We start from the raw sequence: 15,000 nt of genomic DNA, 5'->3' as shown, positions 1-15,000 counted from the left end.
GTGTGCTGTGTGCAGTGCGTGTGTGTGTGCGCAGTGCGTGTAGTGCGTGTGTGTAGTGCGTGTGTGTAGTGCGTGTGTGTAGTGCGTGTGTGTAGTGCGTGTGTGTAGTGCGTGTGTGTAGTGTGTGTAGTGCGTGTGTGTAGTGCGTGTGTGTAGTGTGTTGAAATGATAAACATTCAGAATAAGATAAATGGAGAAATAGAGATGCAACCTGTAATGATCGTGTATACTGTTCTATGGCGTCACAGAATTACACAGCTGCTTCGAAGCATCTCCTCCTTTAAGAATCATTTTCAGGCATGAGGAGACAAACTGTCAGTCCCTGAGATAATCATAGTTGTCTCCGTGCCTTACACAGTCAATATTAAGGTTGTGTACCCCACAAACATATTAATAATGTGTACCATACCAGTGAAATCATTGTCGTAACTGCATTATTGTTCAGTTCCACTGTACCATTGTTTATCTCCAATGTACTATTGTCCAGTGTAACACGTTCAGTTTCCATCTTACCTGTAGAAGATGTGAGCCCAGTTCCTTAATAGCTGCTTCTCTGGGGTTGTTCTGTGGGGGCGCCGCTCCCCAGGCGTCTCCAAGACCTGTCCCAAGGAACGGGGGGGAGACACCAGAGTACAAATTACACATCACGCAGGTATTACACATTATTCGCAATTATCACGTAACAAGACCTGATTATAAGATAAAGTTGAAATTATAGATAGTACAAGTACTCCAAGTCACTCAGCAACCAGAGTACAGGATAGTGTACTCGGGTATCAAGAGTACATTTTGGAGACTTTTTAAATGCTAAAAAAGTGGAAGATAATTTTAAATCATTATTTTGATTGTCAGATTTTTTCTATATTTATTTTTTCTTACCTTTTCCTCCAACATAAAGTATAATATAACCAGTGTAACAACGACTAACAAAATCTTATATTAAAAAAAGTAACAATGAACCATGTTCATAAAACAAAACATTAAATATGAACAGAGTCGTAAATAAAAAAAAAATGAACAAAACAGTGCAAATTATGAAAAAAAATCAACGATAACCGAGAAAAATTGACTTTAATTTTAAAGTGATTGGAAGGAATAAATTCAGAAAATCCAAAAACGAAAGAGACGAAAATACACGAATAAAATTAACACTGTATAAAAATGTATGGAAAAAAATCTAACAATAATATAGTAACGATAACAAACAACAAAAGAAAGAGACGTAACTTAATATTCAAAATATAAAAAAGTTATATAAAATATTATATAAAAGACCACAAATTATAATAACGGTAATGTAAACAAAAGCCCAGACGATAAAAATAAGTGAGAGTATAAAAGGTGGAGGGCGGTAGCGCTTCCGAGGGGAGTAAGTTAGTGCCATTACTGGCGTGTTGACAGGGTGAATCACGCACTGTTTGGATAGTTTGAAGTCATTGTGAAACACTAGACCCATAATCCAGCCATGACACTCGACCATGGTAGGGGAGGCAGCAACCAGGGGAATAAAAGTCTCCTCACTATCCACAAGTCTGCTGCTGCCTCACTGTCATTATTATCAGTAGTAGTATAGCGCCTTTGTAAAGGCGCTTCCTGTAATCATATTTGCTTGGACTTCTTCCTCTTTTCTGCAATACTGCAAGCTCCTGATGTGTTCATTGCAACATGAAAGGCCTAGAGCTATCATTCAGTTCCCCCCGTGGTTGTTTTGCATACCTTGTTCGCGATATATATTATATATATATATATATATATATATATATATATATATATATATATATATATATATATATATATATATATATATATATATATATAACAACAACAACAACAACACTGCGACTAGCCAAGGACTCGAACCCATGTCGTTTTGGCCCGCCTCATGGTAAGCGAAAATCACATGATGCTCTAACCCACAGGACAACCAAATCCTACAAGAATCAAGCACCCAGCAGAGCTAGTGTTGTTATTGATTAAATACCACTCGTTCATGGTTGGAATATAAAATACTGCTTCTGAAGGCACCTGTCATATGTGCCACAGGGAATGTGCACTCAGTCCTTCAAATGGCAACATCCGTGCACACAATGGATGTCTAGGCTTCCGTAGGGCTCCAAATGGGAATAACTAATAGCCCCTACCAGCAAACAGAGCTGACAGCTACCCTGACTTCATCTCTACAGAGGACCTAAAATCTGCAATCAAATTAACATCCACCAGGACGCTGACACATCCCCAAAGCAGCTCGCTCTCAAACTGCTAGTAAATTCGCTGACCTCTTGAAGAAAGTCAACGATGCTCCTGTAAACAATGGATCCTGGTACAATCTACTGCTATTTGGCAATGTCTGTCTGGCTGTCCCACCCAGGAGGGACAGGTCACTAGCAACATATGTTATTAGCGCAATAAATGCATTCCCTAGAGATAACAACCTCGTCCGTCTCCCCTCTAGGGCGACAAACACCCGCCGGGCAAATGTCAACAACAGAACACCTTACCCCTCAAAAATCAGAGCCCAAATTAGCAAAAAAATAGAAGATGAAGAACTGAGACACTTATGCAATATTAGGGAATCTTTACTTTAGAAACATTTCGCCACACAGTGAATTCATAAGTCAAATACAAAGCAGGAAGACATAAGGTGAGGAGAAGTTGGAGGTAATCAGTCCTCTAGCCTGGAATCGATGTGTTCAGTCCATCACTTTTTGTAGGAAGTACAGCATAGGGCCAAAGAGGTGTTCCGCCACCTCTTGCTTCGACTCGCCTGACTGCAGTATATAAGCCACCTCTCTGGCCCTATGCTGTACTTCCTACAAGAGCGATGGACTGAACACATCGATTCCAGGCTAGGGGACTGATTACCTAAAACTCCTCCTCACCATATACCTTCCTGCTTTGTATTGGACTGATGAAGCCTCGACCCTAAGACCCTCCGTATTGCAGTGGCTCTCCGCCTTGCTACCATAATTCACACGGAATATGCGTGTATTTGCGGCGATGCGCAAACCGACCAATATGGTCTACGTGGTCTTAACTGTTCCAAAGCCAAGGGCTGGCATGCAAGACGCAAGTCAGCATCATAAAGAGAACCCTTGCTACAGTTGGATGCCCAGCCGAGAGAGCCCCGATCACTAGCAGCCAACAAGAATCACAACCCATCAAACCGCCCCGACGGGATCACCATCTATCCTTGGAAGAATGGCAAGCTCTTAGCATGGGACTATACCTGTGTGTCCACACTGGCTGACACCTATATCCATCACAGTGTCGGGTGACAGGGAGGAGCTGCTGACCACAGGGAGAAGTACAATGTCAGCAAGTACAGGGACGTAAGCCAACAATATCAATTTGTCCCAGTGGGATCGGAGACCTTGGAATCGTGGAGAAAAAAATGCCACGTTTCCTTAAAGAACTGGGTTCCAGACTCATCGACACCACCAGGGACCCAAGAGCAGCCACTTTCATGTTCCAGCGCCTCAGCGTGGCCATCCAGAGGGTAAATGCTTGCTGCATACTTGGCTCACGTCCGGCTTCTTAAGAGCTAGAGGGGATTAATAATTTTTGATATATTGTACCAACGTATTCATGTTTGTGCTTCCTGTCAATGTATTCTGTCTATTAATAAAGTTCACATAATATAGCGGGTGGTAGGAGAAGAAAATATTCTAACAGCTCCGGGAAGAACCTCGAGTTTTCCCTGAGGTGCGTTTATTGTCTTCCGAGGAAGAGCGTCCCCAGTCCAGTTCTAGAGGTGATTATATATGCTCAGATAAGAGACGTAGGCAGTTATAAGTATCCTTCACTGAAAAGGTTTCACCTTTCCAGGGGGGGGGGTTCACCTCTACAGGTTTCTCCTCTACAGGTTTCTCCTCTACAGGTTTCACCTCTATAGGTTTTACCTCTACAGGGGGGTTTCACCTCTACAGGGGGGTTTCAGCTCTACAGGAGGGTTACACATACATGTGTCCACTCACCAGTAATGCCGCATCCATCTCATACCGTCACTGACACCAGGAACTACACAAGTACAGCAACAACCACACTATTTTCTGCAGCAGCTGTTGCAACCCCACAACACAACTTCAGCAATATAAACACTAAGAAAAAAGCAGCACCTTGAACCAACTGCTGCCACATCAACTCTGTGTCAACAACCACAATAAATGCAGCAGCTGGTCCAGCTGCCTTGGCCAACCAGCAGCAGCTTGTGATAGGTTCTTCTCTCAACAAACACAACAAGTACAAACTTGTTACACTACCTCAAATACAACAAACACAAGAACTTGTTATACTATTCTAACAAACACAACATTCTAGTCACACTATCTCAACAAACACAACATCCTAGTCATACTATCTCAACAAACACAACATCCTAGTCACACTATCTCAACAAACACAACATCTTAGTCATACTATCTCAACAAACACAACATCCTAGTCACACTATCTCAACAAACACAACATCCTAGTCATACTATCTCAACAAACACAACACCCTAGTCACACTATCTCAACAAACACAACACCCTAGTCACACTATCTCAACAAACACAACATCCTAGTCACACTATCTCAACAAACACAACACCCTAGTCACACTATCTCAACAAACACAACATCCTAGTCACACTATCTCAACAAACACAACATCTTAGTCATACTATCTCAACAAACACAACACCCTAGTCACACTATCTCAACAAACACAACATCCTAGTCACACTATCTCAACAAACACAACATCCTAGTCACACTATCTCAACAAACACAACACCCTAGTCACACTATCTCAACAAACACAACATCCTAGTCACACTATCTCAACAAACACAACATCCTAGTCACACTATCTCAACAAACACAACACCCTAGTCACACTATCTCAACAAACACAACATCCTAGTCACACTATCTCAACAAACACAACACCCTAGTCACACTATCTCAACAAACACAACACCCTAGTCACACTATCTCAACAAACACAACATCCTAGTCACACTATCTCAACAAACACAACATCCTAGTCATACTATCTCAACAAACACAACATCCTAGTCACACTATCTCAACAAACACAACATCCTAGTCACACTATCTCAACAAACACAACATCCTAGTCACACTATCTCAACAAACACAACATCCTAGTCACACTATCTCAACAAACACAACATCCTAGTCATACTATCTCAACAAACACAACATCCTAGCCACACTATCTCAACAAACACAACACCCTAGTCACACTATCTCAACAAACACAACATCCTAGTCACACTATCTCAACAAACACAACATCCTAGTCACACTATCTCAACAAACACAACATCCTAGTCATACTATCTCAACAAACACAACATCCTAGCCACACTATCTCAACAAACACAACATCCTAGTCACACTATCTCAACAAACACAACATCCTAGTCATACTATCTCAACAAACACAACATCCTAGCCACACTATCTCAACAAACACAACACACAACTTGTCGCAAGAACAGCCCAAAAGGTTGTAAACGACGCAAGTGTAAAACGTTGAAAAACGTTTCGCTTTCGCTCACTAGGCTTGACTACAAAAAAAGTACGGGACTACACAGCTATGTGAAGGGTGTTATAAAGTGTAACATTACCTGACATCCATATCCTGACGTCCATATCCTGACGTCCATATCCTGACGTCTATATCCTGACGTCCATATCCTGACGTCCATATCCTGACGTCCATATCCTGACGTCTGTATCCTGGCATCTGTATCCTGGCGTCCATATCCTGACGTCCATATCCTGGCGTCTGTATCCTGGCGTCCATATCCTGACGTCTATATCCTGACGTCCATATCCTGACGTCTATATCCTGACGTCCATATCCTGACGTCTGTATCCTGGCATCTGTATCCTGGCGTCCATATCATGATGTCCATAACCTGACGTCCATATCCTGACGTCTATATCCTGATGTCTATATCCTGGCGTCTGTATCCTGGCGTCTGTATCCTGGCGTCCATATCCTGACGTCTATATCCTGACGTCTATATCCTGACGTCCATATCCTGACGTCCATATCCTGACGTCCATATCCTGACGTCCATATCCTGACGTCCATATCCTGGCGTCCATATCCTGGCGTCCATATCCTGGCGTCTATATCCTGGCGTCCATATCATGATGTCCATATCCTGACGTCCATATCCTGACGTCCATATCCTGACGTCTATATACTGACGTCGATATCCTGACGTCTATATCCTAACATCTATGTTCTGACGTCTATATCGTGATAGCTTGAAACCAGATCAGGTAAAATTCTGGAGGTGGTGACGGGACTTGAACTCTGTGTTAGTGGCGACAAAACAATGGTTCAGAGAACTCACAAGTCGAAAAATTAGACACACGTGCAACACTTGGGTATCTTTAGTGAGGAACTGTTTCGCCACATAGTGACTTCATTAGTCCATTATAAAGAAGAATAGTGAAGATCAGAAGGAGTTTGAGGCAATCAGTCCCTCAGCCTAGAGTCGATTCCAGCTGATGAACAGTCTTGGGTCCCTGACACTTAGTGTTTTCTTTCAGGGTACTCACGACACCCTTGCTTTTCATTGGGAGTATGTTGCTTACTTTGGGAGTGTTTTCTGTGTGTAAATATGGGATTAGTCCCTTTAGGATTTTCCAGATGTAAATTATGTATCTCTCTCGCCTGTGTTCCAAGGAGTACAGGTCAAGGAACTTCAAACAATCTCGGTAATCGAGGCCCTTGATTGTACTTATATATGTAGTGAACGTGCTCTGTATATTCTCCAGATCTGTAGTGTCGTCTGACTAGAAAGGGGCTGTTAGTATACAGCAGTATTCCAGCTTAGAGAGACCAAATGATTTAAAGAGAATCATCACTGGCTTGGCATCCATTGTTCTGAAGGTTCTCATTATCCATCGTATCATTTTCCTCACAGATGTGATTATGACACTGTTGTCATCTTTGAAAGTGGGATCCTCTGACATTATCACTCCTAGGTCCTTCACATTAGTTTTTTACTCTACGTGGATTTTTTCTTATACTCCAATGTACTTTTTATTTCCTCAAGTTTTCCACACACCAGAGTAATGGAAATTTGTCCTTATTGAACTTCATTGTTTTCTGGGGCTCATTTGAATAAACATGGATAACACTAGGATAAACATGGATAACACCATGAAAAGCATAGATAAGATCAGGATAGACATGGATTAACCCAGGATGGACACTGATAAGACGAAGATGAGACTGAATAAAACCAGAATAAATCTGAATACGATAAACATAAATAAGAGCAGGACAGACACGGATAAGAGCAGGACAGACACGGATAAGAGCAGGACAGACACGGATAAGAGCAGGACAGACACGGATAAGAGCAGGACAGACACGGATAAGAGCAGGACAGACACGGATAAGAGCAGGACAGACACGGATAAGAGCAGGACAGACACGGATAAGAGCAGGACAGACACGGATAAGAGCAGGACAGACACGGATAAGAGCAGGACAGACACGGATAAGAGCAGGACAGACAAGGATAAGAGCAGGACAGACACGGATAAGAGCAGGATAGACACGGATAAGAGCAGGACAGACGGATAAGAGCAGGACAGACATGGATAAGAGCAGGACAGACACGGATAAGAGCAGGACAGACACGGATAAGAGCAGGACAGACAAGGATAAGAGCAGGACAGACACGGATAAGAGCAGGATAGACACGGATAAGAGCAGGACAGACGGATAAGAGCAGGACAGACATGGATAAGAGCAGGACAGACACGGATAAGAGCAGGACAGACACGGATAAGAGCAGGACAGACACGGATAAGAGCAGGACAGACACGGATAAGAGCAGGACAGACACGGATAAGAGCAGGACAGACACGGATAAGAGCAGGATAGACACGGATAAGAGCAGGACAGACGGATAAGAGCAGGACAGACATGGATAAGAGCAGGACATACACGAATAAGAGCAGGACAGACACGGATAAGAGCAGGACAGACAGGGATAAGAGCAGGACAGACAGGGATAAGAGCAGGACAGACACGGATAAGAGGAGGACAGACATGGATAAGAGCAGGACAGACACGGATAAGAGCAGGACAGACACGGATAAGAGCAGGACAGACACGGATAAGAGCAGGACAGACACGGATAAGAGCAGGGCAGACACGGATAAGAGCAGGACAGACACGGATAAGAGCAGGACAGACACGGATAAGAGCAGGACAGACACGGATAAGAGCAGGACAGACACGGATAAGAGCAGGACAGACACGGATAAGAGCATGACAGACACGGATAAGAGCAGGACAGACACGGATAAGAGCAGGACAGACACGGATAAGAGCAGGACAGACACGGATAAGAGCAGGACAGACACGGATAAGAGCAGGACAGACACGGATAAGAGCAGGACAGACACGGATAAGAGCAGGACAGACACGGATAAGAGCAGGACAGACACGGATAAGAGCAGGACAGACACGGATAAGAGCAGGACAGACACGGATAAGAGCAGGACAGACACGGATAAGAGCAGGACAGACACGGATAAGAGCAGGACAGACACGGATAAGAGCAGGACAGACACGGATAAGAGCAGGACAGACACGGATAAGAGCAGGACAGACACGGATAAGAGCAGGACAGACACGGATAAGAGCAGGACAGACACGGATAAGAGCAGGACAGACACGGATAAGAGCAGGACAGACACGGATAAGAGCAGAACAGACACGGATAAGAGCAGGACAGACACGGATAAGAGCAGGACAGACACGGATAAGAGCAGGACAGACACGGATAAGAGCAGGACAGACACGGATAAGAGCAGGACAGACACGGATAAGAGCAGGACAGACACGGATAAGAGCAGGACAGACACGGATAAGAGCAGGACAGACACGGATAAGAGCAGGACAGACACGGATAAGAGCAGGACAGACACGGATAAGAGCAGGACAGACACGGATAAGAGCAGGACAGACACGGATAAGAGCAGGACAGACACGGATAAGAGCAGGACAGACACGGATAAGAGCAGGACAGACACGGATAAGAGCAGGACAGACACGGATAAGAGCAGGACAGACACGGATAAGAGCAGGACAGACACGGATAAGAGCAGGACAGACACGGATAAGAGCAGGACAGACACGGATAAGAGCAGGACAGACACGGATAAGAGCAGGACAGACACGGATAAGAGCAGGACAGACACGGATAAGAGCAGGACAGACACGGATAAGAGCAGGACAGACACGGATAAGAGCAGGACAGACACGGATAAGAGCAGGACAGACACGGATAAGAGCAGGACAGACACGGATAAGAGCAGGACAGACAAGGATAAGAGCAGGACAGACACGGATAAGAGCAGGACAGACACGGATAAGAGCAGGACAGACACGGATAAGAGCAGGACAGACACGGATAAGAGCAGGACATACACGGATAAGAGCAGGACAGACACGGATAAGAGCAGGACAGACACGGATAAGAGCAGGACAGACACGGATAAGAGCAGGACAGACACGGATAAGAGCAGGACAGACATGGATAAGAGCAGGACAGACACGGATAAGAGCAGGACAGACATAGATAAGAGCAGGACAGACATGGATAAGAGCAGGACAGACAAGGATAAGAGCAGGACAGACACGGATAAGAGCAGGACAGACACGGATAAGAGGACAGACACGGATAAGAGCAGGACAGACACGGATAAGAGCAGGACAGACACGGATAAGAGCATGACAGACACGGATAAGAGCATGACAGACATGGATAAGAGCAGGACAGACACGGATAAGAGCAGGACAGACACGGATAAGAGCAGGACAGACACGGATAAGAGCAGGACAGACATGGATAAGAGCAGGACAGACATGGATAAGAGCAGGACAGACATGGATAAGAGCAGGACAGACACGGATAAGAGCAGGACAGACACGGATAAGAGCAGGACAGACATGGATAAGAGCAGGACACGGATACGATAAGGATAAACACGGATATGGCTAGGAAAAGACTAGGATAAACATGGATAAGACCAGGATAAACATGAAGAGGGAGACGAATAAAGGAAAAGCGAGGAGAAAGGGAGAGGGAAAGCGATAAGGAAGGAAAGGAGAGGAGAGAAAAAGGAACAGTGTTAGGAGAGAGAGGGAGTGGATGAGAGGAAGGGACGGGGGAGAGGGGGAAAGGGAATAGGAAAGAGAGAGAGGGGGGGAGAAGGGAGGTGTGGGAAGGAACAGGAGTAAATGGGAAAGCTCACTAACGAACTAACGAGGACATTTTATCTTAGCAACCGCGACACCAACTCTGAGGGAGGGAGAAAGGGAGGGAGAAAGGGAGAGAGAGAGAGAGAGAGACTGTGGGGAGGTGAGGGAGATAAGTGAATATTTTTCCTTCTCTCAATCTTATTTAATACTGGTACCTAATGGCTTGCCATGTCCTTCTACATGTCCTCGTGTGGATAATGTACATGTCCTCGTGTGGATAATGTACATGTCCTCGTGTGGATAATGTACATGTCCTCGTGTGGATAATGTACATGTCCTCGTGTGGATAATGTACATGTCCTCGTGTGGATAATGTACATGTCCTCGTGTGGATAATGTGCATGTCCTGTTTTGGATAACGTACGTGTCTTCATGTGGATAATGTACGTATCTGTGTGTATAATGTACGTGTTGGTTCCCTCAGGGTACGTTCCTGGCACCATTACTGTTCCTCACCATAACAACTAAGTCAGATAAAAAGAGGACTCACAGCTTCACGTCATATCTTATACACGTCACTTTAACAAACATGAAGGTCACACACGTCACTTCAACAAGCATGAAGGTCACACACGTCACTTCAACAAGCATGAAGGTCACACACGTCACTTCAACAAGCATGAAGGTCACACACGTCACTTCAACAAGCATGAAGGTCACACACATCAATTCAACAAGCATGAAGGTCACACACGTCACTTCAACAAGCATGAAGGTCACACACGTCACTTCAACAAGCATGAAGGTCACACACGTCACTTCAACAAGCACGAAGGTCACACACGTCACGTCATGAAGGCCACACACGTCACGTCAACAAGCATGAAGGTCACACGTCATTTCAACAAGCATGAAGGTCACACGTCACTTCAACAAGCATGAAGGTCACACACGTCACTTCAACAAGCATGAAGGTCACACACGTCACTTCAACAAGCATGAAGGTCACACACGTCACTTCAACAAGCATGAAGGTCACACACGTCACTTCAACAAGCATGAAGGTCACACACGTCACTTCAACAAGCATGAAGGTCACACACGTCACTTCAACAAACATGAAGGTCACACACGTCACTTCAACAAGCATGAAGGTCACACACGTCACTTCAACATGCATGAAGGTCACACGTCACTTCAACAAGCATGAAGGTCACACACGTCACTTCAACAAACATGAAGGTCACACACGTCACTTCAACAAGCATGAAGGTCACACACGTCACTTCAACATGCATGAAGGTCACACGTCACTTCAACAAACATGAAGGTCACACACGTCACGTCAACATGGTCACACACGTCACGTCAACAAAAATGAAGGTCACACACGTCACTTTAACAAGCATGAAGGTCACACACGTCACTAACAAGCATGAAGGTCACACACGTCACTTCAACAAGCATGGTCACACGTCACGTCAACAAACATGAAGGTCACACACGTCAACAAACATGGTCACACACGCCACGTCAACAAGCATGAAGGTCACACACGTCACGTCAACAAACATGAAGGTCACACACGTCACGTCAACAAACATGAAGGTCACACACGTCACGTCAACATGGTCACACACGTCACTTCAACAAACATGAAGGTCACACGTCACGTCAACAAGCATGAAGGTCACACACGTCACTTTAACAAGCATGAAGGTCACAGACGTCACGTCAACAAACATGGTCACACACGTCACGTCAACAAGCATGAAGGTCACACACGTCACTAACAAGCATGAAGGTCACACACGTCACTTCAACAAGCATGGTCACACGTCACGTCAACAAACATGAAGGTCACACGTCGTCAACAAACATGAAGGTCACACGTCACGTCAACAAGCATGAAGGTCACACACGTCACGTCAACAAACATGAAGGTCACACACGTCACGTCAACAAACATGAAGGTCACACACGTCACGTCAACAAACATGAAGGTCACACACGTCACGTCAACAAGCATGAAGGTCACACACGTCACGTCAACAAGCATGAAGGTCACACATCACGTCAACAAACATGAAGGTCACACACGTCACGTCAACATGAAGGTCACACGTCACGTCAACAAACATGGTCACTCACGTCACGTCAACAAGCATGAAGGTCATACACGTCACTTTAACAAGCATGAAGGTCACACACGTCACGTCAACAAACATGAAGGTCACACACGTCACGTCAACAAACATGAAGGTCACACACGTCACGTCAACATGGTCACGCGTCACTTCAACAAGCATGAAGGTCACACACGTCACGTCAACAAACATGAAGGTCACACACGTCACTTCAACAAGCATGAAGGTCACACACGTCACGTCAACAAACATGAAGGTCACACACGTCACGTCAACAAGCATGAAGGTCACACACGTCACGTCAACAAACATGAAGGTCACACGTCACGTCAACAAGCATGAAGGTCACACACGTCACGTCAACAAACATGAAGGTCACACACGTCACGTCAACAAGCATGAAGGTCACACACGTCACGTCAACAAGCATGAAGGTCACACACGTCACGTCAACAAGCATGAAGGTCACACACGTCACGTCAACAAGCATGAAGGTCACACACGTCACGTCAACAAGCATGAAGGTCACACACGTCACGTCAACAAGCATGGAGGTCACACACGTCACGTCAACAAGCATGGAGGTCACACACGTCACGTCAACAAGCATGGAGGTCACACACGTCACGTCAACAAACATGAAGGTCACACACGTCACGTCAACAAACATGAAGGTCACACACGTCACGTCAACAAGCATGAAGGTCACACACGTCACGTCAACAAACATGAAGGTCACACACGTCACGTCAACAAACATGAAGGTCACACGTCACTTCAACAAACATGAAGGTCACACACGTCACGTCAACAAGCATGAAGGTCACACACGTCACGTCAACAAACATGAAGGTCACACACGTCACGTCAACAAACATGAAGGTCACACACGTCACGTCAACAAGCATGAAGGTCACACACGTCACGTCAACAAACATGAAGGTCACACACGTCACGTCAACAAGCATGAAGGTCACACACGTCACGTCAACAAACATGAAGGTCACACACGTCACGTCAACAAGCATGAAGGTCACACACGTCACGTCAACAAACATGAAGGTCACACACGTCACGTCAACAAACATGAAGGTCACACACGTCACGTCAACAAGCATGAAGGTCACACACGTCACGTCAACAAACATGAAGGTCACACACGTCACGTCAACAAGCATGAAGGTCACACACGTCACGTCAACAAACATGAAGGTCACACACGTCACGTCAACAAACATGAAGGTCACACACGTCACGTCAACAAACATGAAGGTCACACACGTCACTTCAACATGAAGGTCACACACGTCACTTCAACATGAAGGTCACACACGTCACTTCAACATGAAGGTCACACGTCACGTCAACAAACATGAAGGTCACACACGTCACGTCAACAAACATGAAGGTCACACACGTCACTTCAACAAACATGGTCACACACGTCACGTCAACAAACATGAAGGTCACACACGTCACGTCAACAAACATGAAGGTCACACAGTAGAAGACAACACTACAAGTATCACTCAAGTCTGTCAGTGGACAAACAAATATTATGATGCGTAATACAACAACTTGTTTTATACAGTATACTGTTAATGTTGTTCACATGTATTAAAACATTGTCAACCATACAAAAACAACCATCAAGCGGTGCATTTCGGATATTATAACTTTTTAAACGTACTGAGAACTCAAAACAAACGTAGGATACAAAAGCAGATAATTCCATATAAGAGTCACATTTAAAAGGCTGAGGGAAAATTTCAGATAAAATTTAATGTAAAGATAAGGCATAAGAGTTAAGGATAATGTGAATATCCATACTTAGGTACCAAAATGATGATGTAACTTAAAACAAGAAGCCACTCAAATAATGGTGATGTGTACTGTAATGTCTAAAATAATGTGCTGTGGTCACAGCTTCTGTCATAGCAGCAGAGATATCACAAATGGAATATAGAGAAATCTTGTGCCTTACTGCCACCAAAAGAAAACATGAATACTACTGGGAAATCATCAGAGCTTTAGGAATGTACTCTCTGGAATGACGGAGAGAGGGGAGAACGTGATACCATATACATGGGAAATGTTTGAGAACCAGTACGGCTAACTTAGCAGTCATTGCTGCAGTGACCAGCCATCAGCCACCACGCCTTCAGGCGACCTTCACCACACTGTCTTGCAGTGTCTCCACCACAGCGGTGGCAACACTGAACCAGTCACCTAATGACAAGGCCCGTGTCAGGTTTTATCTCTGGAGTTAATTAACATAGACAGCCAGGGTCCATACCTGCATGCTGTCATCACTAACTCGAGTAAGGCAGGAGCGCCATGGGAACAATAAGAGAACACTGTCAGTATCCGTGGTCCAAGACTTTTCAACCTGCTACCTGAAGACGCAAGAAATACTGCAGGAAGAAATGCAGCAGTTGTCAAGTGAAATTGAACCAGCTCCTAATAGTGCCAGATGAACCAGGCTGTGACGGCTGGCTGCGAGTACCAACAGTCAATAAGAACTATACACACTGGTCGAGTTGTGAGAGTAATACTGTACTAACTGTAACATGTAATACAGGAATTAAACTTGGTGTA

General features: G+C 44.8%; 1 protein-coding gene across 8 annotated transcripts in view; it reads right to left on the bottom strand.

Moving 5' to 3' along the window:
• Window positions 1-15,000, bottom strand: part of sim (single-minded) — a 649,835-nt gene that overhangs the window by 91,920 nt on the left and 542,915 nt on the right. For all 8 annotated transcript variants that reach the window (XM_070082428.1, XM_070082434.1, XM_070082426.1 and 5 more), the window contains one exon: window positions 514-599. In XM_070082428.1, coding sequence (XP_069938529.1) covers window positions 514-599 — 86 coding nt within the window. The remainder of the gene's footprint in view (window positions 1-513; window positions 600-15,000) is intronic.

Source organism: Cherax quadricarinatus, chromosome 7 (genome assembly GCF_038502225.1).
Source record: "Cherax quadricarinatus isolate ZL_2023a chromosome 7, ASM3850222v1, whole genome shotgun sequence".
Lineage (NCBI taxonomy): Eukaryota > Metazoa > Arthropoda > Malacostraca > Decapoda > Parastacidae > Cherax > Cherax quadricarinatus.
Note: the sequence above shows the minus strand (reverse complement) of the source record. Positions and strands in the feature narration are given on the sequence as shown.